This window comes from Lepus europaeus, chromosome 1 (assembly GCF_033115175.1).
Source record: "Lepus europaeus isolate LE1 chromosome 1, mLepTim1.pri, whole genome shotgun sequence".
Classification (NCBI taxonomy): domain Eukaryota; kingdom Metazoa; phylum Chordata; class Mammalia; order Lagomorpha; family Leporidae; genus Lepus; species Lepus europaeus.
In genome coordinates this window covers 70,393,360-70,415,020 of record NC_084827.1, presented here as the reverse complement: position 1 = coordinate 70,415,020, position 21,661 = coordinate 70,393,360, and the positions used below count along the sequence as shown (strand labels likewise).

The 21,661-nt window shown below is 38.9% G+C and overlaps 1 protein-coding gene across 2 annotated transcripts in view; it reads left to right on the top strand.

The window, feature by feature from the left end:
* DPP10 (dipeptidyl peptidase like 10) overlaps window positions 1–21,661 on the top strand; it is a 791,529-nt gene that overhangs the window by 405,456 nt on the left and 364,412 nt on the right. Inside the window, exon 6 of one of the 2 annotated variants that reach the window (XM_062199266.1) lies at window positions 14,102–14,128. The exons of the other annotated variant lie outside the window; for it this stretch is intronic. Coding sequence (XP_062055250.1) covers window positions 14,102–14,128 — 27 coding nt within the window. The remainder of the gene's footprint in view (window positions 1–14,101; window positions 14,129–21,661) is intronic. 2 annotated transcript variants of the gene reach the window in all.

Sequence of the window (21,661 nt, the reverse complement as noted above, 5' to 3'; positions counted from 1 at the left end):
CCAGCTCTCTGCTGTGGCCTGGGAGTACAGTGGAGGATGGCCCAAGTGCTTGGGCCCTGCACCCCATCGGAGACCAGGAGGAAGCACCTGGCCCTGGCTTCGGATCGCCACAGCGTGCCGGCCGTAGCAGCCATTTAGGGGGTGAACCAATGGAAGGAAGACCTTTCTCTCTGTCTCTCTCTCTTTCTCTGTCACTAACTCTGCCTATCAAAAAAAAAAAAAAAAAAAAGAGGTTTTTGTGTTGTGTTATTTCTCTGTTCATTCCTTTCCCATGCTTTACCCTGATTCTGTTTTGACAGTTACTTCAGACAAGTGATTATAGGAGTGAATGCTTGGCACGGTGATTATTACAGCACTTGGGATGTCTTCTTCCCATTTTGTAGAGCCTGATTTGAGTGCCTGCTACTCCACTTCCAGTCCAGCTTCCTGCTAGTGTGCAATCTGTGAGCAACAGTTTATAGTTTAAATGCTTGTGTCCCTTCAGCCGACGTGAAACACCCAGTTTGTCTCTTGGCTTCTGCCTGGCCTAGCCTCAACTGTTTCCAGTATCTGGAGAGTAAGCCAGTGAATGGAAGAGCTGCATTCTCTCTGTCTGTTTCTCTGTTTCTTTCTCTTTGTCTCTCTGCCTTTCAAATAAAATGAGATTTTTTTTTTTTAATTTTAAATAATAGATTGTTCAAAAGGGAACAAACTCTTGCTGAGTATTTATTGCCATTGACATGGGATGTGTGTTTATCACTTTAAACCTTCCAAAGTCTTTATCTCTTGGATGTGATATCTTATGTTAGAGAGGAGGAAGAGCTAGAGATGTTAACTACTTTTCTCAAGAGCCCTACTTCACAGTTGCAGAACTGAAACTAAGTGCCATAATTGTAACTCCAATGTCTATAGACTTTTTATTACACTATCATTTTGAGAAAGGGTTTGCGTATCTGCATAGATTTATTCCATACTCTGACATAATAATTCCCTCATTGACTTGAAATCTTATCAGCTGGCTTTGCATTAATTTAATCGAAGGCAAGTGAATGTTACATTATATATATATTATTTTTAATATTGGCTGGCATTTATTATACTTCTCCAGGTTTAGAGAGTATGCTTTTGATTTTTGTTTCTATTTCCTTTTAATTATTTCTCAAAAATAATGAACTAGATAACTGCCAGATGCATTTCAGTGCACAAGATTGAAATATATTTTTCCAAAGAGAAAATATTCCAAAAATCATGAAATTTTGATATGCTAACATGTTAGTAATAATACTTGTGATTATGAATTATCATCTTGTATTTTGGCATTCATCATTTTAGCCTATAATTCTCGATTTGTCTGAATCATGCATGCAAATAGTTTAAATTAAACTATAAAACCTGTTTTATTTCAATATATTTAGAATTATTTGAATTTTTTGAATTGTTTAACAATTGTTTTTCTAAGTCATTCTTGGAAAGACATTAGAGTTTTATATAAAACATTTCCTTCATGTTTTTTTTTTAAATTTTTCATGAATCTATAATACTGTACACCTTCATTGGACACAGGAAATATTTCAACAACTGCAAAAGCATAAAAGAACTGATAAAATCAGGTATGAAGTAGGAGCAAATATATTTTAGCAAATCTCCTTAAGCTAATTCTCAGAGTTTTCTTATTGCATGTTAAGTGAACTAGTTAACTATTTTACACTGTCAACTTTTTCCTTAGCATGTCTTACAATTGTGATCAGAAACTTGAATTTACTATTGCTTCAACATAATTAGAATGTATACGTGCACATAGAGAATTAGCTACTTATGAGTATAAAAGTAATACTTGAGGCCGGCGCCGTGGCTCAACAGGCTAATCCTCCACCTTGCGGCGCCAGCACACTGGGTTCTAGTCCCGGTCGGGGCGCTGGATTCTGTCCCGGTTGCCCCCCTTCCAGGCCAGCTCTCTGCTATGGCCTTGGAGTGCAGTGGAGGATGGCCCAAGTCCTTGGGCCCTGCACCCCTCGGGAGACTAGGAGAAGCACCTGGCTCCTGCCTTCGGATCAGCATGGTGCGCCGGCTGCAGCGCGCCGGCCACGGCAGCCATTGGAGTGTGAACCAACAGCAAAGGAAGACCTTTCTCTCTGTCTCTCTCTCTCACTGTCCACTCTGCCTGTCAAAAAGAAAAAAAAAAGAAAAAAAAAGTAATACTTGAATGATTCCTTTAAACTCCATCTAATGAAGGGAACAAATCAACTATTCCTATGCTGCATCTGCTGGATTGGTATCTTGTCCTCCAAATTTGATGCTCTGAGGAAGAATGATAGCATTATGCACTTATTTCAGTGTAGAACTATAAAAGTCGTGTAGCTCTGCAGACAAAATCTTCAGTATGATAAATATCTATTTTAGCTAAAATTTAATCACTGTAAAATGAATCCTGCATGCACCGCTGCTTGAAAAAGTAAGTCTTCTCTAGTGAGTTATCTAATTACGTCCTGGGCTTAGTATTCAGTGCTCTACAATTACAGACACATAGTTCAGAAGTTTGTGGGAGAGCATGATCTGGTCATGGGTTTGTCTAGGCAGTTAAGCTTCATACACTTGTGGTACACTAATATTTCAAAAAAAATCTCTCTAATGACAAACTTGAAGAAAGTACAGTCTAGAAAAATGCCTGTATCCAAATGTGTGGGACTTAGTGTTCACACTGAAGTCCCCCTGCCTTCCAGTGCCTATTGAATGCCTGTCTTTCTCTGTTGTTCTTGCGGCTGCTACCAGATTGCTTTCTAGTTAACCTTTTTATTAAAGAAAGATGATAATGTGTGAAAAATATGTTAGTATCAGTTTTGGCTATATTGTACTTAGTTAAAGCAGAAGAAAACAAAAATTCCTTAGAGGGGACAATAAATGGAGAGAAGGTGGGAGGAAGGGAGGGAGGAAGGGAGAAAGAGAGGGAGGGGCTTAAGAAATTTGAGAAAGATTTTTGAAAGCCAGTTTTTACAAATTTTCTTTTTTTGTGATAGATATTAATACAGGTACAAATTTATCACAGATTCAATTAAATTTTTAAAAAATATTTATTTATTTATTTATTTATTTATTTGAAAGTCAGAGTTACACAGAGAGAGGAGAGGCAAAGAGAGAGAGAGAGAGAGAGAGAGGGAGGAACTCCATCCGATGGTTCACTCCCCAGATGGCCACAATGGCCGGAGCTGCGCCGATCTGAAGCCAGGAGCCAGGAGCTTCTTCTGGTTCTCTGCTCTTCTTCTGGGTGCAGGGACCCAAGGACTTGGGCCATTTTCCACTGCTTTCCCAGGCCATAGCAGAGAGCTGGATCAGAAGTGGAGCAGCTGGGCTCAAACTTCACCCATATGGGATGTCAGCACTGCAGGCCAGGGTGTTATCCTGCTGCACCATAGCGCTGGCCCCCAATTAAATGTTTTGAAATTATATTTTTCTTTTTATGTATAAAATAATGTATGTATATTATAGAGAATCTGAAAATACTGACAAAAATAAAGACAATAATTATCTTTTTTCATCACTTTTAGGAAAAAGCCACCGTTGATACGTTGGTTTATCTCATCTAAGTCTAGTCTTTTTGTCATTAATATGTATATACATTTCCATGGGTAGATAAAATCATAGTGTAGTCTAGTACAGTTTACTCTTCTGAACATTCCATCATGAGCTTTATCCCTGAAGTATTTTTCAGAAACATAATTTTTCATTGCTCCACATTCCTTTCAAGAAGTTATACAGTAATTAATTTATTCATTTTCTTCCTTTGATATTAAGAGCACTTTAATCCATCACTATTACAAAACAACTGTGGCATTGAACATCCTTGTATTTAATAAATGCCTTTGATTATTTCAAATTAATTAATGGAGTTGGAATCAGTAGATTAAATATTGGTTGCACAATTAAAGTTCTTGGGGCATATTCTAAAATGCCCACTAGAGAATGTATGTAAAAAAGAATGCTTCTCCCACAAATATACAGAATTCAAAGTTTATTTCATTTCAGGATTTTGTTTCAGGGGACATTGGTGTTATCTTAAACTAAAGAAATAAAAACATAATATGAAATAACTTATCAGTAAGAGAATCTCTGATATGTGCATAGAGAAATAAACTCTATAATATATAGTATATAGTATAGACACCTAAGCTCAAGTAATTGGGAAAGTAAGTGTTTTTTGTTTTGTTTTTTAAAAAACAGTTTCAGTTTCAAGTAATTGCTCCAGATACTCTGGTAAAATATCACCAGAAATAATAAAAGAATAGAATTAGCAAATGATGGAGTACAAACAGTTTTCTAGGTAGCAGAATTTTTTTTTCTTGAGAAATTTTTGCTGCCCATGGCAGTCTTTTAATAGTAAAATATAATAGAATCCTCATTTGTATTTATATACTAGTGGTTTATTTCTCCCAAAAACATGTCAGGTTTTGATTTTCAACTACAAGATAGAGCACCCAGCTTTAGTTCTTCATATGTTTACAACATACATGTAGATATATACATATATGTATATATGCATATATATGTTATATATATGTTAAGTCAATTGAATCTTTAGTTTTTTATTTCTCTGGAAAAGTCTGATACTTACTTTTTCTGTCATAAGGATCTAAGATGATTAAATGACCTATTTCCTAATAGTGTGTTGTATTAGTAAAAAATTCCTCATTCTTATAGAGGTCCACAAAAGTATAATAGGCTTAATATGGTGGGAAAAAGTAGAGTCTATGTGCATTGAGGAAGTGACAGACTGAATTATGGTTCAGCAGAGATCTCTACTAAAAGGCATCACAGACATTTTAATCAACTGCATCAAAAATCATCAAATGGGAAAAAACATATTCAGTGTATCTCAAACTCACTCAACATTTTTTTTTTGAGATTTATTTATGTATCTGAGAGGCAGAATACAGACAGAGATACAGAAGGAGAGGTCTTCTACCTGCTGGTTCATTTCCCAAATGGCTGCAATGGCCTGAGCTGTACCAATCTGAAGTCAGGAACCAGGAGCTTCTTCCAACTCTCTCATGTGAGTGTAGGGGCCCAAGCACTTGGGCTATCTACCACTACTTTTCCAGGCCATTAGCAAGGAGCTGGATCAGAAGTGGAGCAGCCGGGACTTGAACTTGCACCCATATGGGATGCCAGTGCGACAGGTGGAAGCTTAACCTACTGTGCCACAGCACAGGGCCCCAGAACATTCTTTATTCTTGGATGAGTTTATGAGACATACTTTGGGAAACACAGTATTTTTTTAAGATCTATTTTATTTATTTGAGATTCAGAGTTACACAGAGAGAGGAAAGGCAGAGAGAGAGAGAGAGAGAGTGAGGTCCTCCATCCGATGGTTCACTCCCCAGATGGCCGCAATGGCTGGAGCTGCACCGATCTGAAGCCAGGAGCCAGGAGCTTCTTCTAGGTCTCCCACGTGGGTGTAGGGGCCCAAGGACTTGGGCCATCTTCTACTGCTTTCCCAGGCCACAGCAGAGAGCTGGATTGGAAGAGAAGCAGCCGGGACTCGAACTGGCGCTGATGCCACAGCGCCGGCCCCGGAAACACAGTATTAACAAAAGATTATCATACTAAGTACTAAGATGTTATTTTGTGTTCCTAATGCTGCATATGCAAAAAATAATTATATACAATAGTAATTTATCAAGATTATGAATTCTGTATATGGTGACTTCTGGAAAGGTTTGGATGCACAGTTCCAACTTGAGGTATCTTGTGTGATTGATGTCAGTTGTGGCAACTAAAGCCATCTAAGGCTTGACTAGAACTGGATATTCTGTACTTCAGTAGGGGTTCAATCACATGACTGGCAATTAGCTACCAGCTGTGGGCTGAAAAGCCTCAGTTTCCATGTGAACCTCTCCACAACGCTACTTGTGGGTCCCAATAGCGATTTATCTGTTTTCCCCCAGGGAGGGTTAAATTGTGATAGTTGGGCCAGGTGAGGTATGCATGCTTTTTTGGACCTATTCTTGAAATGTATAAACGATTACTATTGCTATTTGTTATATAGAAGCAACTGTGATCCAGGTGAAAAGAGAGTGCCCGCAGGCATGAAAATAAAGAGATGAGAATCACTGATGGCTCTTTTGGTTACCATAGGTCCTAAGACGAAGGAAGCAAGTTGTGTAAAGGCTTTGGATAATATGAAAATCATTGTGGAGTAGGGAAGAGATGATGTGGTAAATGCTCATGCAGTTAGGCAGCTTTCAATCTGGCTAAATCGCCATGTCTAGAAAATTATAATTTATACATATATATGCCAGGGCCTTATGTGTATTATTAGCAGATATTGCTTTCTTGACACTCTCCTTTAACATATACTTAAATGACATTTAAATAGAGAAAAGAATACTTACTACAGTTTTGAATGAACAAATGGGAATGAGAAGTTGCTTTAGTAAACTAGTGATAAGGGTGAATTTAAGCATTCAGTTTATAAAAAATCAGGTTCTCAAAATATAGATGAGAGATAGAAATAGACATGCTAATTTAGGTGTTTTTTTTTTTTTTTGAGATTTTATTTATTTATTTGAGAGGTAGAGTTACAGACAGTGAGAGGGAGAGACAGAAAGAAAGGTCATCCTTTCGTTGGTTCACTCCCCAGATGGCTGCAATGGCCGGAGCTGGGCAGATCCAAAGCCAGGAGCCAGGTGCTTATTCCTGGTCTCCCATGTGGGTGCAGGGGCCCAAGGGCTTGAGCCATCTTCTACTGCTTTCCCAGGCCATAGCAGAGAGCTGGATTGGAAGTGGAGCAGCTGGGAATTGACCCAGCACTCATATGGGATGCCGGCATTGCAGGTGGAAGATTAATCTACTGCTCCATGGTGCCGGCCCTTATTGACCATAGCTCCATATGAATTTAGGGTGTTACATGAACTTTAAAAACACTGATGAAATTTTGGATTGGTAAGCTAGCTAGAAGTGTGCTTCTAATTCTGTATCCACCAGGCACATATATCCATTGGGTACTTGCAATGTACTAGTCTGAATTGAGATGTAAAATGCCCACTAAAGAATTTGAACATTTAATAAAAATATAAAAATTTAAAATATTAATAATGTGTCATATCCATGAGATGTTGAAACAATATTTTGGATATACTGGGTGAAATGAAATATATAAATAAACCTGAACCCAGTCTCTTTATTTTTTATTAATATGGCTACTAAAAATTAAGTTTGCATATGTAGGGTTTTATTGTTTGCCTTTTACTCAGTGATACTCTGAAACACAGGCTTTGCATGTTCCAGTGTTCTACCTGCCAACTGGAAGTCCCTGGGCCACTGTATGCACTTGGAGACTGAATAGAACACAATCACAGTTCTCAGAGCCTTAGAAATTGGGGTGAAAGGGTTATAAATGCAGAAGCAGAACACTTAGCAAATTATAAGGAGAATAACAGACACCTTCAGTGTTGAAGGACTTTCGCAGAACAGAAGTCAATGTATTTTCCAGCATGAAACTTAGGCAATTCACAGCTGTTAACGAGCTGTTTGGATTTCCTGGGTGCCAGGATGGCAGTGGGTGAGTGTGAGTGCTGGCTGTACTGCTAATGCACATGCTGGCAGGACGCAGATGAAGCCTTTGACAGACCTAGACTGAGTTCCAAAGTTCTGGCTTTGGCCTCTGACCCAGTTATGTTGATACAGGCATTTGGGAATGGGACAGCTGCTGGAAGGTTTTTTTTCTCTCTCTTTTTTTTTTTGGACAGGCAGAGTAAACAGTGAGAGAGAGAGACAGAGAGAAAGGTCTTCCTTTGCTGTTGGTTCACCCTCCAATGGCCGCTGTGGCTGGCGCTCTGCGGCCGGCGCCGCACTGATCTGAAGGCAGGAGCCAGGTGCTTCTCCTGGTCTCCCATGGGGTGCAGGGCCCAAGCACTTGGGCCATCCTCCACTGCACTCCCGGGCCATAGCAGAGAGCTGGCCTGGAAGAGGGGCAAGCGGGACAGAATCCGGCGACCCGACGGGGACTAGAACCTGGTGTGCTGGCGCCGCAAGGCGGAGGATTAGCCTCGTGAGCCGCGTGCCGGCCTTTTCTCTCCTTTTCTCTCTGTCTCTGCCTTTGAAATAAAAAAAAAAAATACATGAATCAATAAACAAAAACAAAGACTCTTGATATCAAACAATATGGGAAGGCAGATTCTGGCCCAGCATGAAGAAATTCTCTATGAAACTTATTTCTTTACTAAAATGGCCTGGATGTCTATATTTCTTTAGAAATTTTCAAAAGGTGGGTAAATGTCCTTCGTAGGCATTATGTTACGATGTTAAGATATCTTGAACCAATGAACTATGTTGTCGAATTTCAATATCTTTCATTAATCCAGGAAGAATAACAGTTTTCTCTCTGAATACAGGGGGAAGAGATATGACTTTTAAAATAATATGTCATGTTTAAAATCTTGCGGGTTATATGGTCTTTGAATTTTCATGTTCAAAGTTCAGCCAAAAGCAGGAGAGTTTGATCCATATATATTCATATCTATTTTGAAAATTGTCAAGTATAGGATGACTTTTCAGAACACAATAGCAATAATAATTCTTACTGGAAGTGGAAAACTCCAAGTAAAAGGAAAAAGAATGCAAACATAATTTGCACACAGAATTCAGAAGCAATGTTTTCTGCTTATACTGACACAGTAATGTTGTGATTCCTAATTGGAGTTATGCTAATTAACTTTAACTGCTTTCATGGTGACTTTTTTTTTTAAACAAAAACAGTTAAAGTTTGTATGTGAGCACATTAACCATCTCATGATAGTGTGTAGTGTGGGAAGGTCTCTTAATTAGCCAAATGGAAAGGACCTTAATGATTCCGAGAACAGAAAGAGTAGAGAACGTAATTAGAGTCACAGGCCAATGAATTCTTCAAAGACCTCAGCCAGAAAAAGACCACACTATTGTGAACTTCAATTGTAAGTGAAAAATTTTTGTTGAGTTGTGAGGTTTTATTCACTATAATGAAGTAAGTATGCTTCACTGTATTTAACTGTATTTATAGTTAATTATGCTTAATTTAAATTTTCACATATTTTACCTCCTTGTGCCCTTGAATCATTTAAAGTTTTAGCTGTAATTAGAACTACAATTCTGTGTGGTATCTCAAAAAACAAGCGTAATATATGTGAACACAAGAGTCTTGTGTTTGTATCTTGAATAAGTGAACAATCAGAGGATAAGAAAACTTGTCTTCTCAGAGAAAGAAAGAACATAAATTTATTCCTTGCCTCTTCTTATCTCACTCTCAAAGAACCTGTTTGAAAATAAGAGATATTTTACAGGCTGATGAAAAATGAGTGGTATTTGTATGAATTTTGATCTTCATAAAATATAAATAATTGAAATTTTCACATATAATTTTCCAAGATATACTAGGTTTTTCATATTTAACTTCAACTTAAATAGATAAATAGTGTTTGGCAATGAATTTCATCATTTTTTTCTTTTTGGTCTAAAAAAATTATTTCTGTCCAAATATATTTTCTTTTTTAAAAAAAGATTTATTTATTTATTTGAAAGGGAGAGCTACAGAGAGAGAGAGAGAGAGACAGAGATCTTCCATCTGCTGGTTCACTCCCCCCAGATGGCTGCAACGGCCAGAGCTGAGCTGATCTGAAGCCAGGAGCCAGGAACTTCTCCTGGGTCTCTCACGTGGGTGCAGGGGCCCAAGGACTTGGGCCATCTTCTGCTGGTTTCCCAGGCCACAGCAGAGAGCTGGATCAGAAGTGGAGCAGCCAGGACTTGGACCGGTGCCCACATGGGATGCTGGCACTGCAGGCAGCAGCTTTACCTGCTACACCACAGCAATGGCCCCCAGATATTTTCTAAATGAAAAAATATTTCTGTCCAAATATATATTCTAAATGAATAATCATTAACAATAATTTTCAGTATGGGTCTATCACTTTGTCATTGTTAGTTTTCCTTATGGAATTTAGGAACAGATATGTTTTTCTTTCTTTTTTTTTTGCTTTTGAGATAACATTTTTATTTTACAATATAGTCAAAGACTTAATGCTTGACTACATAAAGAGTTCAATTGCATTTCACTTTTTTATGTTGTTAAACTTTAATGATTTTTTATTTATTTTCATTTTATTTGAAGGGAGACAGAGAAAGAGGGGGAGAGAGAGAGAGAGAAAGCGAGCACTTATCTGCTGTTTATCTGCAAGAGCTAGGAATGGGCAGGCTGAAGCCAGGAGCTGGGAAATCAATCTGGGTTTCCCAAGTGAGCAGCAGGAACCCAACTACTTGGACCATCACCTGCTCTTTCATAAGATGCTCAATAGTAGGAAGCTGAAATCAAAAGTGGAAGTGAGACTTAACACCCAGGCATTCTGATATAGGGTGTGGTGGTTGCATCTCAACAGCTGGACCACCCACCCACCCTGCATTTCATTTAATCTACTTGCTTGGCATGTTTGATAACTCTTTTTGGGAGAAGGTATTAATAATTCACATTGTTTACAGATTCAATTATGGCATGAGATCAAAATAATGGAATTCACACTCACTCTTTCTTTTAATTTACAAATTAAATATTTTCCCATTTATTTGTATAATGGAAAATATAGGTATGTTATAGAAGATACTGTTAAAAGGGAACTTTAATAACTAATAGATACAGTGGCAGACATGATGTTGCTGAAGAATAGACATTTGAGATATGACTAAGTTATTGTGAATTAGAACTCTATTTACAAGTAATTCCTTCATAAAATTAGATCTTTGTTTTCAGAAAAATGCTCCAAATTATGATATATTACACCAAAAATATATAGACCTTTATTCATTATTGGACATTCAGGTTACTTCAAATTTTCCAACTTTTTTTTTTTTTAGTTATGTGTTTATTTGAAAGGCATGACAACAGAAAGAGATCTTCCATCTGCTGGCTCGTTCCCTGAAGGGTCACAGCAGCCAGGTCTGGGCCAGCTCAAAGCTGGGAGTCAGGAACTCCATCATGGTCTCTCATATAGATGACAGGGCCCCAAGTACTGGGACCATCTTCCACTCCATTCCTAGGCACATTAGCAACAAGCTGAATTGGAAGTGGAGCAGGTGGGGTTTGAACTGGTATTTCAGTATGGAATGCTGGCATAACAAGTCACAGCTTAACATGCTGAGCCAAAAGGCCACTCACCCCATGGTTATTAATAATGCTTTGATGGTCATCTTGGCACTTAAAACAGTAGCTACATCTCTGATAAATCACTGTGTCATATACTAACTTTGTAAAGGTCATTGGAATATATTCATTTGTAAGAAGTTTATGTGAAATGATATTTCTGCTAGCTGTGTATTATAATATGATTTTTAGATTCAATATCTTAAGCATTATTAATTTATTGAATGAGAAAAGTATACAAAGTTTCAACTGATTTAATAAAGCTCTAGATAGTATCAAAGCTAGCATCATAATCAGAGGTCATGATAGTAGGAATAATAAGATGATTTTAAATGTATTATAGATATTAATCATAATATAGTATTACTTCATAGAGCTTTTTAAAAAAGTTTATTTATTTATTTGAATGTCAAAGTTACAGAAAGAGAGGGAGAGAGATCTATCAATTGGTTCATTCCCCAGATGGCCTCAATGACCAAGTGTGTGCCAGCCAAAGCCAGGAGCTTCTTCCTGGTCTCCTATGTGAGTGACAGAGGCCTAAGCACTTAGGTCATCTTCTGCTGCTTTTCCCAGGTCATTAGCAGGGATCTGGATAGGGAGTGGAGCATCTGGGACACAAACCAGCACCTATATGAGATGCCAGCATACCAGGAGGTGGCTTTATCTGCTATGCCACAACATTGGCCCTCCATAGAGAGCTTAATGTGTACCCACTATTGCACTATGTGCCATGGATACAGCATGGAACAACGCAGGTGAGAATCCCTGGCCTGCGTGGGGCTCACATCCTAGTGGAAGAGAGACAGAATAAAGGAAATAAACAAGTAAATTATGTAGCATGTAAGATGATGCTAAGGGTTAGAGAGGATCCCTTTTACTTTCCATTTTATTTTTATTGCTTTTTATATATAAACTCATAGGACTTTTAAAAAATAGTATGGAAATCACTGTCTCTTATACCCCTCTGAATGGCGACATCTTGTTTAGTAGCAGAACATTATCCAAAATAAGAAACTGGGGCCGGCGCCGTGGCTCAACAGGCTAATCCTCCGCCTTGCGGCGCCGGCACACCGGGTTCTAGTCCCGGTCGGGGCACCGATCCTGTCCCGGTTGCCCCTCTTCCAGGCCAGCTCTCTGCTGTGGCCAGGGAGTGCAGTGGAGGATGGCCCAAGTGTTTGGGCCCTGCACCTCATGGGAGACCAGGATAAGCACCTGGCTCCTGCCATCGGAACAGCGCGGTGCGCCGGCCGCAGCGCGCCTACCGCGGCGGCCATTGGAGGGTGAACCAATGGCAAAAGGAAGACCTTTCTCTCTGTCTCTCTCTCTCACTGTCCACTCTGCCTGTCAAAAATAAAAAAAAAAAAAAAAAAAAAGAAACTGAGTGACTCAATACTTTTTTAGATTATAGATCTTATACAGGTGTACCAATTGTGTGCATACACTTTTTTGTTGTTTTTGTGTGTAGTGCTTTACATGTCATCATACTTCACGATCGGCACAAGCATCACCACCACAACTGAAACACAGAACAGTTCTAACACAAAGGAGGTCTCTGATGCTGCCCCTTTAGACTCACACCCTGTGTCTCCTCCTCTAAGAATCTGGCAACCATTGTTCTCCATATTTGTAATTTTGTCATCTCCAGAATGATATGTAATGGAATTGTACAATAGATAATGTTTTGAAATTGGCCTTTTTTTATTATTCATTATAGTACCCTTAAGGTGCATCTAAATTGTTCACTGTACCAATAGTTTGTCCCCTTTTATTGCTAGGTAGCATACAGGGAAAGCAAGCAAGGAAGAATATGCCATTCTTCAAAGGTACAGATTTCAATACAGGGGCTGGCAAAGACACGCAAGCATAGACTTAAGGGGGTGACAGTGACCTCCTGTATGTGTTTAGGAGAAGAGTTGCCTGTGTAACAGGAACTTCAGGATGTTTGTCCTTGGTAAAAATTTACTGTTTCAAGGAAGCACAGTGCAGTCTTAGGAAGGGAGAGAGTGCAAGAATTAGGAGATGACATCTAGGCTAACAGGAGGTAGTGCTTGCTGTGGAACTGAAGTCATTGCGTAATAGTAGTGCCTCAGCATCTGCTCATAGAGTTGTTTCCTAAAGCTGAGAAGATGAAAAGACTCCCTTCCCTGACAATGTAGCAAAATTTCTACTTTACAATAGTGAAATGCCTCTTGGAATTTTATCTTTAGAAGAGATGAAATGAACTTTATATTCCATTTATGAAGTTGCTATGTTGCTTTCATCAAACCTCAAAGCAAATTTGGCATGCAGCGAGAAGCACACACTATTACTTTTCACCATTTAGGCTTAGGGTACAAAGGCTAAGAATTTACTGGAAGAACAGAGATGACTTCCTCCTGTGATGCAGAGGTCATTGCATCAGGATGGGGGTCCTCACACAGCAGAGAGTATCATGGAAGGCAGGGGAATGGAGATGAAGTCTTTCCTCACAGACAATAGCTCCAGTTCTTTGAGGTTATGTCAGAGAGCACACACTAAGCAGGCCCACCATAAAATCCCTGTCCATTTGCGAAATTATATGACCTAAGCCAAGTCCCAGCCTTTTACCATGTCTAATAAAAAGTGTACAAGTCCTTTTGGCAGGTCTCTAAAGCATCTAAGTAAATGAACAAAGCTCAGGAAGTCAGAGTTGCCAATGTTAATGGAAGGACTGAATTGAACTGGTGGCTGGAGGTCCTCATCTGATTTTCACAAACATGCCAGTAATAAACTCTGAAGTGAAAGCACAGCCAAATAAATAGAAATGCATTCATTTTGGCTAAACACTAGCTTGGCCATGAAATTTAGATTTTTAAAATTTCTATGCTGTGTAATTGGATACCAATCCCTTGGTGTTTGTTATGTGTTTCCATCATCACTTATAAGCTCCCTGAGGGCAGACATTCTGCTAACATTTTATTCATTTATTTTCCCTACTATGCTCAGAATGCAGTAGAAAGCAGTAGTCACTCTGTCACTTGTGAAAAGAATTTCTGGCCGGCGCCGTGGCTCAACAAGCTAATCCTCCACCTTGCGGCGCCGGCACACCGGGTTCTAGTCCCAGTTGGGGCGCTGGATTCTGTCCCGGTTGCCTCTCTTCCAGGCCAGCTCTCTGCTGTGGCTTGGGAGTGCAGTGGAGGATGGGCCCAAGTGCTTGGGCCCTGCACCCCATGGGAGACCAGGAGAAGCACCTGGCTCCTGGCTTCAGATCAGCGCGGTGCGCCGGCCACAGCGGCCATTGGAGGGTGAACCAACGGCAAAGGAAAACCTTTCTCTCTGTCTCTCTGTCTCTCTCTCACTGTCCACTCTGCCTGTAAAAAATAAAAAATAAAAAAAAAAGAAAAGAATTTCTTTCTTTAACATCAAAGAACTACTTGCTCTCAGGTGCAAGAGGCAGTGTGAGTGCTGCTGTGAAGACATCTACATAATACCTTCAGTGAGTATCTGTTCTGATTAATATTCCTCCTACTTAGGACAAAATATTAACAGATGAGTTCTAACAGCCATGAATCAATAGGGGGAAGAAATCATTGTGCTGATTTCAATGGCAAGTTACATTAATATTAATTTTATTTAACAATTTTATTTTCAAAAGGGACAGAAAAATTAATTACCTGAAAAAATTCCCAAGCCTTTCCCCCTGCTGTACTGGTAAGAAGGAAAGAACAAGAACAACAAAAATCCTGAACACTAACACTCAACTGAGTGCTTTCTTCCTGAAAGTGGTAGACAGTAAAAACTGAGAAATAATTTAAAATGTGTTTTTTTTGTGTATTTATAACATTGTGTCACAAAACATCCATGAAAATTCCATATGGTGTTCATTTGTAAAATATTAAATAATCTTTAGAAAACTATCAATGTGGTCAGCTCTTTGGAATTACAAGTATTTGTTCTTGTTGCTATTGTTCTAATTTCTTGTTTTTATAAGATTTAAATCTCCTGGGCTACCTCCGGCATCAATGTCCATGATGAAACATAAAGTTTTGTTTTTGCAAGTCTTCTCATGCTGAGGTCATGTTTCTCATTTTCTTCACAGTAATTCATACTCAAGTCTTTAAAATAGGTTGGCGAGTTTCCTCTCAATAGAAGACTTGGGAAATACAAAACAATCTGGTGAAGGTTTTAACCCTCTCTCTCTTTTTGTTTTTTTTTTAAACCTTTTTTTTTAAGATTTATTTCATTTTAATTATTTGAAAGACAGAGTTACAGAGAGAGGTAGAGACAGAGAGAGAGGTCTTGCATCCACTGGTTCACTCCCCAGATGGTGCAATGGCTGGAGCTGCGCTGATCCGAAGCCAGGAGCCAGGAGTTTCTTCTGGGCCTCCCACGTGGGTGCAGGGGTCCAAGGACTTGGGCCATCTTCTACTGCTTCCCCAGACCATAGCAGAGAGCTGGATTGGAAGTAGAGCAGCCGGGACTGGAACCATAGCCTACATGGGATGCCAACAGTTCAGGCTAGGGCTTTAACCCACTGCGTCACAGCGCCGGCCCTTTAACCCTCTCTTATGGGATTATTTTGTATTTGACCCAGAATTCATTCTAGCACAAAAGGGAACTTCCAACACACCCTAAAACTATTTATTCAGCCACTTCCTCTTTTCAAGAGTTAAACTCTGATTGCAGGCTTTAAATCTATCTCAGGGGTGGTGCCTATGTTAAGGGTCAAAGCCAAATTAGATGACTCGCATTTAGACTGGCTCAGACTTACATTTGCCATCCTTAAGGGCAACACAACACAGGAAACTCATGCATATTCTGCTGCAAAGTGGGACTTATGTAGAAACCAGTGCACAGTGCTACTCACTGCTGCCAAAAAGAAATTGCGTTTTAGAAGTGAGGTTGTTGGCAATTTCAAGATGTTTCATTTTACTTTGTCTTGTATTTTCTGATAGAGAATGGAGACTGGTTTTCTAATGAAAATTTGTCCTGATTGTTGCCTAAATTGTTTCCTTTATTCTAGATAAAAGAAAGTACTCTGGCATAGTAGTCATGAAATTACAGCATTTTTTTTTTTGTTAGAGGGGACTGAAGACCCCCTGATTATTGCTGAGGAAATTGAGGCCCCAAAACTTCAAATGACGAAGACCTAGGCAGTGGCAGAGTTTGACCTACAATAACAGGTTTCCAAATCTCAAATAAGAGACTTTTGCACCACAATATTATTTAAAATATTCCACATCTGGGGCTGGTGTTGTAGCCAATGCCTGAGTTGCAAGCATCCCATCCCATATGGGTGTCAGTTCATGTGCTGGCTGCTCCACTTCTGATCCAGCTGCCTACTAATGGCCAGGGAAAAGCAGAAGATGGTCCACTTACTTGGGCCCCTGGCATCCATGCGGAAGACCAGAAGAAGCTCCTGGCCCCTTGCTTTGGCCTGGCCCAGACCTGGCCATTGCAGGAATCTGGGGAGTGAACCAGTGGATGGAAAATCTCTTTCTCTCTGTATCTCCCTCTCTCTCTATAAAATCTGACTTTCAAAAATAAATAAACAAATCTTAAAAATAAGATAAAATTTTCCATATCAGTGAGAAAGGTAAAGATTTACTCCCTCCTGAAATATTAGAAAGGACATGCTTATCTTAATCCTTATTAAACACTATTACCTAGCTTTTTTCCACACATCTAATGATTCATATTCAAATAATTAAATTTCAGAAAATGTGCTAGGCACTAAGACCAAAAATAATTATGTGTAAATCCTGTCTTCCATTTAAGAGTTCACAGTATAGTGGGGGGAATTGTACAAATAGAAGAATTATAGTGCATTGGGGCAAGTAAGCCAGGAAAAGCTCAGTATTCCAAGATGGTATCCAAACTGTGTCATGTAGATTGAATAGGAGTTTTCTAGGGTTTGAAAATGGATCTAACGGAACAGATTAAGAAACCCAGCTCCAGCTCCTGACTGCAGCTTCCTGTCAATGTAGATCCTGGGAGGCACAGAGGTGACTCAAGTGATTATATTTCTGCCATCCACATGGGAGTCCTGGGATTTAGGTTCAGATACCCAACCTTGGCCTGGTCTTCTTTCACTGACTGGAGGCATTCAGTGAGTGAATAAAAGTGGGATTGCCCCCCATCTCTCTTCCTAATATCTCTGTTTCTGTCATCTCTCTGTATGTGCCAAATAAATTAAAAATGCATATTTAAAAATGGAACCATTTAAATGCATATTTAAAAAAGGGAACCAGCATAGTGGCTTAAACTGACACCTGTGATGCCAGCATCCCATGTAGGTGCCAGTTCAAGTTCCAGCTGCTCCACTCCAGTCTAGGTCTCTGATAATTATGCCTGGGAAAATGAAAACAATGGAGACCTGGATGAAGCTCCTGGTTCCTGGCTTTGGCCTGGCCCATTTGAGCTTTTGGAGACATTTGGCGAGTGCACCAGCAGATGGAAGTTCTCTCTGTCTCTCCCTCACTCTCTGTAACTCTGACTTTCAAATAAATAAGTAAGTATTTAATAAAAAGAATAATCTCCCATTCTAAAGAGAAAGTGAGAAGATGCTTTTAGCCATGCACAGAACAAATCCTGAAAGTTTCTAGCATGTGCAGACAGAACAGTGAAAGACTTTGTGTGGTTGGAGTTTTGGGAAATAGAGTGGACATGAATCAGAAGTTTAATCGAGGCATTTGCTAATTACTTTCAATCTGTGAAGTGAGTTGTGATGAGATTAGATGACAAATCTCTAAATCCTGAATCCTCTGCAGGCTTGTGATAAGTATATGAGCTGTTCGATCAGGCAATGGCTGCCTGCTTATTATGTAGGAGTAGTCTTGTATGACACTTCTGCCCCTCACAAGCTTTGCAAGATCACAGCTTCCAACTTGTGACCTAGAACTGCAGTAGTATTGATTGCCTTTCTTCCATGTTCTCATGCTTGGCACTGAGGGTCTATAGAATGCATCTTGGCCTTTCTAGTACCTTTTCTAGCAAGGTAGGGAAAAAGGGACAAGAGGAAGATCTGAGCAAGCCATAGATTTAGTAATGATGCTTAAACCTAAGGTCTCGTTCTGTTTTGGTGAGCAAGTACATCTTTTGTGGTTTTCTGCTTCTGCAAGTCAGTGACACTGATGAGTCCCACACCCTTCCTCCCCAATTGACCACTGAAATATCTGCCCAAGGCAAAATAACCAGTACCAGTTCTGTTCCAACCCAATATTAAGTATGTGTTATATATATATGTATTTGTGCATATATATATATATGTGTGTGTATATATGTACATATATGTCATTTTTGTCAGGAAATCCTGTAGTTGTTTTTGTAAAGTGTCATCTGTATAAACCAAAACTTAGAAGAAATAATGGGTTCCCTTGCTAGGGGATAGAAAATGTATTTCCTTCCCTTCCCACTCATTCATTTTGGGTTCCTGTCATTGTATCTATTAATTCTTTCAACATTTTACTCCTCATTTATTTTATGCCCTGGTAATCACAACTAACTAAGGATAATCTACTCTCACTAGGATGCTAGGTAATCATGGTCCTTATAAAATATTCATATAGGTGTAGGGATAATAAAAAAGAAGACACAGGTAACAGAAACTCTCATAACCAGAAGCCACGTGCATTCAGCTCCTTCCTTTGTAGACTATAAGAAGCTTAGGGAGTGTTATTTAAGGAATTAACGTTCTAAATCTTTGGGAAGACTTGTCAAAGATGATGCTATAGTGGACAGCAATAAAATGTTGTGCCTTAGGAAAAGTGATATGTTCCTATTTCATTATTGTTAGAGTACAAGACCCCAGCTCATCCTATTATCTTTGCATAATTTTAGGTGTATCACATGCACAAATGCACTTTTATTCAAACATTAATTATTGGACTTCTTCTAATAGATCTTAGAGCTATTGAGGCTATTGGGGTTGACAAGAAATGCACATGAAATCCTTAGAAGCTATAACCCTGGCCTTTGAGAAGTTTATAATTTGATATTCTCTCCTTGACTTACATTTAGTTTTGCATACTATGCTTTATTTCTTACATCAAATGTCACTCTCTGTCCATTTGCATCCCAGTATTATCCTACAGAAAAGCTCTAACCAAGACATGAATGATAACTTGTAATAAAATTCTAGTGAGGTCATTCTTCATCTTTCATTTGTTAGATAATTGGAGAACAGTATTTTAAAAGCTGTCTGGCTATAAATACAAAGCCATTTTAGAAGGATGCTTTTGCAGACTTATAGCACTGAAGTAATTTTTATTAGAACTTCATAATCTTTGAAAAATTCTCTTTGTAAGTGGGAATATTTAAGATTTTTATGAATCAGAAGTAACATATTAAAAATAATGCCTTATCTCGTTTTGCTGTTTTTAAATTCCTTCATAAGTCTGTATCAGATGCACTATTCTTAAAATGGCTTAGAGCGAATTTTATTAGAGCCAAATGTTAGAGGATCTGCCATATTTAATACTTCTTTACATGTAAGAAAGCGACTCACCTAAAAGTCTTAAATAAAATTGGCATCTTAATTTAAAATAAAATCTTTATCTTTTATGTTTAGTTTTATTTAAAAATCCAATTAGACCTGAAAATAGAATGATTATGTGATTTTAACTTTTGCACAATAAAACCTGGATTAGTTAGAATAAAAGAAACTAGAATTATCAATTAGCCAGAAGGAATTATATATATATATATATATATATATATATATATATATATATCTTCTCAATACCATTTGTGTGTGTGTGTCTATATATATATATATATATATATGCACTCAAAAGTGTCTGGAAAAAACTGGGGGAAGTATAATGAAGGTTGTAAGCAAGCATACAAATTTGATGTAGTTGTTTTTGTTGTTGTTCTATCATTATTCCTTAGATATTTAAAATCTTCTGGAGTCATTAGAGTAAACTTTCTTTTCTGCATTGAATTTTTCCTACAACCTGAAAAAATGGAATATATTTGTCAGCAACAGAAACTAAAAGAAAAGATTCTGATGGTTCTTAAGTAACTTGGAACCTTCCGCAAAACTCTGCTTTCCCAAACTTGAAATGCTATCCTGAAAATTCACACATAGAGGAGATGGTAGCCTGGAAAAGGAGTTAGTCAAGTGGAAACTAGACAGTTTAAGACAAAGAAGTATGGGCCGGCGCCGTGGCTCAACAGGCTAATCCTCCGCCTTGCGGCGCCGGCACACCGGGTTCTAGTCCCGGTCGGGGCACCGATCCTGTCCCGGTTGCCCCTCTTCCAGGCCAGCTCTCTGCTGTGGCCAGGGAGTGCAGTGGAGGATGGCCCAAGTGCTTGGGCCCTGCACCCCATGGGAGACCAGGAGAAGCACCTGGCTCCTGCCATCGGAACAGCGCGGTGTGCCGGCCGCAGCGCGCTACCGCGGCGGCCATTGGAGGGTGAACCAACGGCAAAAGGAAGACCTTTCTCTCTGTCTCTCTCTCACTGTCCACTCTGCCTGTCAAAAAAAAAAAAAAAAAAGACAAAGAAGTATGTATAAAGGCTCATTGTATATAGGGGTATTCTCCAAACATCAGTGTAGAAAAGTCAGTGATGCAATGAGGTGCTCTCTATAGGAACGGTAACTCTAATCAGCCACCAGGCCTTTCACTATTACAAACATTCATGTCTCTGATGAAGGTATATTTCTTTGCTTCCATGAATTTATCATCTTATGATAGATGGTCATGGGAAGTCAGTAATTGAATTAGTAAAGCAGTCATCAACAAAATCATTATCATTTTAAGTATCTATGATACAAACACACGTGGATTTTCAAACAGCTGTGTATTCATTTGAACATAGCACTAGTCCCATCTCAGATCCAAAAACATGTTGCTTAATTCTATGAAGGTATGGCAATAGCTTCATGTATGACAGATTTAAACTACTGGTATAAGCGGTATAATTATTCTCTTCTTTTGTCAAGCCACAATATTCTCTTGATTTTTCTGTTTCTAGTAAAAGCATCATTCCCTACCTAACTAACCAAGCTTGAAGACTCAGATATCTTTGCACCATCCCTATCACTCATCCACTTGTGTTTAACTAGAAAAAAAAAAGCCATTTTTTTCTCTGCATTTCCACTGTCAAACTTGTAATCAGCTCCCTTCCAGTCCCCTCTTTAGTTCTAATTCCAGAAGCTATGGCCCTTCTACTACCAGTTTTATACTAGGAAAGCATAACTTTGCCCCTTGGAGACATCATTTTCCTGAAAACGTTAGCTGGTTTTGTGTCTTCTGATCAATAATGTACACACCAATCAATCGGTATCAAGGTCAATGCTGTAAGCCTACAGCTGCCTTTCTGACATCACTTTCCATATCTGCGTTGTGCTCCCTGTGTGTCCAAATCTGTGTGATTATTCCTCACCCTTCTCAATACCATTTGGCCTGTCTTATTAACTGTAGTCACTTACAGATATTGCTTCTTTGACTGTCATCTCTTTCCATGTATCCTCATCCTTCAACATTTAGTCCAAAGATCTTATCTTCATGCATTCTTTCTGTTTGCCCTCACTTTTGCCACAACAATCTCCTTCCCCTC